This window comes from Habropoda laboriosa, unplaced genomic scaffold (genome assembly GCF_001263275.1).
Source record: "Habropoda laboriosa isolate 0110345459 unplaced genomic scaffold, ASM126327v1 scaffold244, whole genome shotgun sequence".
Classification (NCBI taxonomy): domain Eukaryota; kingdom Metazoa; phylum Arthropoda; class Insecta; order Hymenoptera; family Apidae; genus Habropoda; species Habropoda laboriosa.
Genome location: NW_017100399.1, coordinates 971,248 through 972,705, shown reverse-complemented (window position 1 = coordinate 972,705; position 1,458 = coordinate 971,248). Strand labels below are relative to the sequence as shown.

Below are 1,458 nucleotides of genomic sequence, written 5' to 3'. Positions count from 1 at the left end.
TGTTCAAAGATTTTTTGCTATATTTTTATATTAATTCAAATTTAATTTGTATTACTTATAGTATCAATAAAGAAATTTATATTAATATGAAAATTTATTGTTTAGTTTAATATATTGTATTTTGTATATTTTATGTTTGAGAATTTGTTGACGACTGACCACATGGTTTCATGATAAAAGTTTACTATTTTTTGTCTAAATTTATATTTAATAAGTTACAATTCAGTTTTAGTGCATTTATTGTATAAGTCATGCAGAAATAATATCTTAAACTGGCAAAAAGTCAAGTTAATGTGAATAATTTTTTCCATAATATAACCTCACTTTTTTGTTTCAGTTCGTTAAAGCTGCAGAAGAGGCTAGCAGCCTCTGTTATGCGATGTGGTAAAAAGAAGGTGTGGTTGGATCCTAATGAAATTAACGAAATTGCAAACACAAACTCCCGTATGTATTTTGCGTGAAAATTAATATCAGCAGTTGTATGGTTATGATATATGTAAATTCTTGTTTTACTTAAGGACAAAACATTAGAAAGCTGATTAAGGATGGTCTTATCATTAAGAAACCTGTAGCTGTTCACTCTCGAGCACGTGTTCGTAAAAATACTGAAGCTAGACGTAAGGGACGTCACTGTGGTTTTGGTAAAAGAAAAGGTACAGCAAATGCTCGTACACCACAGAAGGTAAACAGAAAGTTTTGTGATCACTTTATTTCAATGATTTGATACATTTAAATAATTTGTTGGAATAATGAAAACGGAAAAATAATAAAATATAATATGAATTATGTGTGTCTTTTATAGGATTTATGGATCCAGAGAATGAGAGTCCTTCGTAGACTTTTGAAAAAATATCGCGAAACAAAAAAAATTGACAGACATCTGTATCATTCCCTGTACATGAAAGCCAAGGGTAACGTGTTCAAGAACAAGAGAGTTTTGATGGAATTTATTCATAAAAAGAAAGCTGAGAAAGCGAGAGCAGAGATGCTTTCAGATCAAGCCGAAGCGCGTCGTACTAAAGTTAGAGAAGCCCGTAAACGTAAGGCAGAGCGTATTGCTACGAAAAAACAAGAGTTGTTACAATCCTATCAGCGCGAAGACGAAGCTGCTGCAGCAGCGCAGAAAAAGTGATTTAACACTTTTACAGATTATTATATAAATAAAACATAAAAAAAACAATTTATCTTGAATTTAATTACCACCTTTTTATTTCCTGTAAAAGGGTCACATACAGAGTGTACATTAAGATTTGTCTTTAGATATTTTTGTTTTTCATCATGTTGAAAATGTTCATAAATTGAATTATATTCTTATAAATTATTTTATCTTGAAATGGAAAATTGAATTTTGCTTACTATTGCCATCTTTTGCTAAGCAAACATAACCAAAATAACCGAATTATTTTTGCATTTTTCTAAATTATTTATGTTAGAATAAGTTTTATTCATTGCTGTGAT

At 29.6% G+C, this 1,458-nt stretch overlaps 1 protein-coding gene across 1 annotated transcript in view; it reads left to right on the top strand.

Moving 5' to 3' along the window:
• Window positions 1-1,132, top strand: part of LOC108575295 (60S ribosomal protein L19) — a 1,608-nt gene extending 476 nt beyond the window's left edge. The window contains exons 2-4 of the mRNA XM_017938054.1: window positions 338-444; window positions 519-682; window positions 803-1,132. Of these exons, the coding sequence (XP_017793543.1) occupies window positions 338-444; window positions 519-682; window positions 803-1,132 (601 nt within the window). The remainder of the gene's footprint in view (window positions 1-337; window positions 445-518; window positions 683-802) is intronic.
• Window positions 1,133-1,458: the final 326 nt, after the last annotated feature.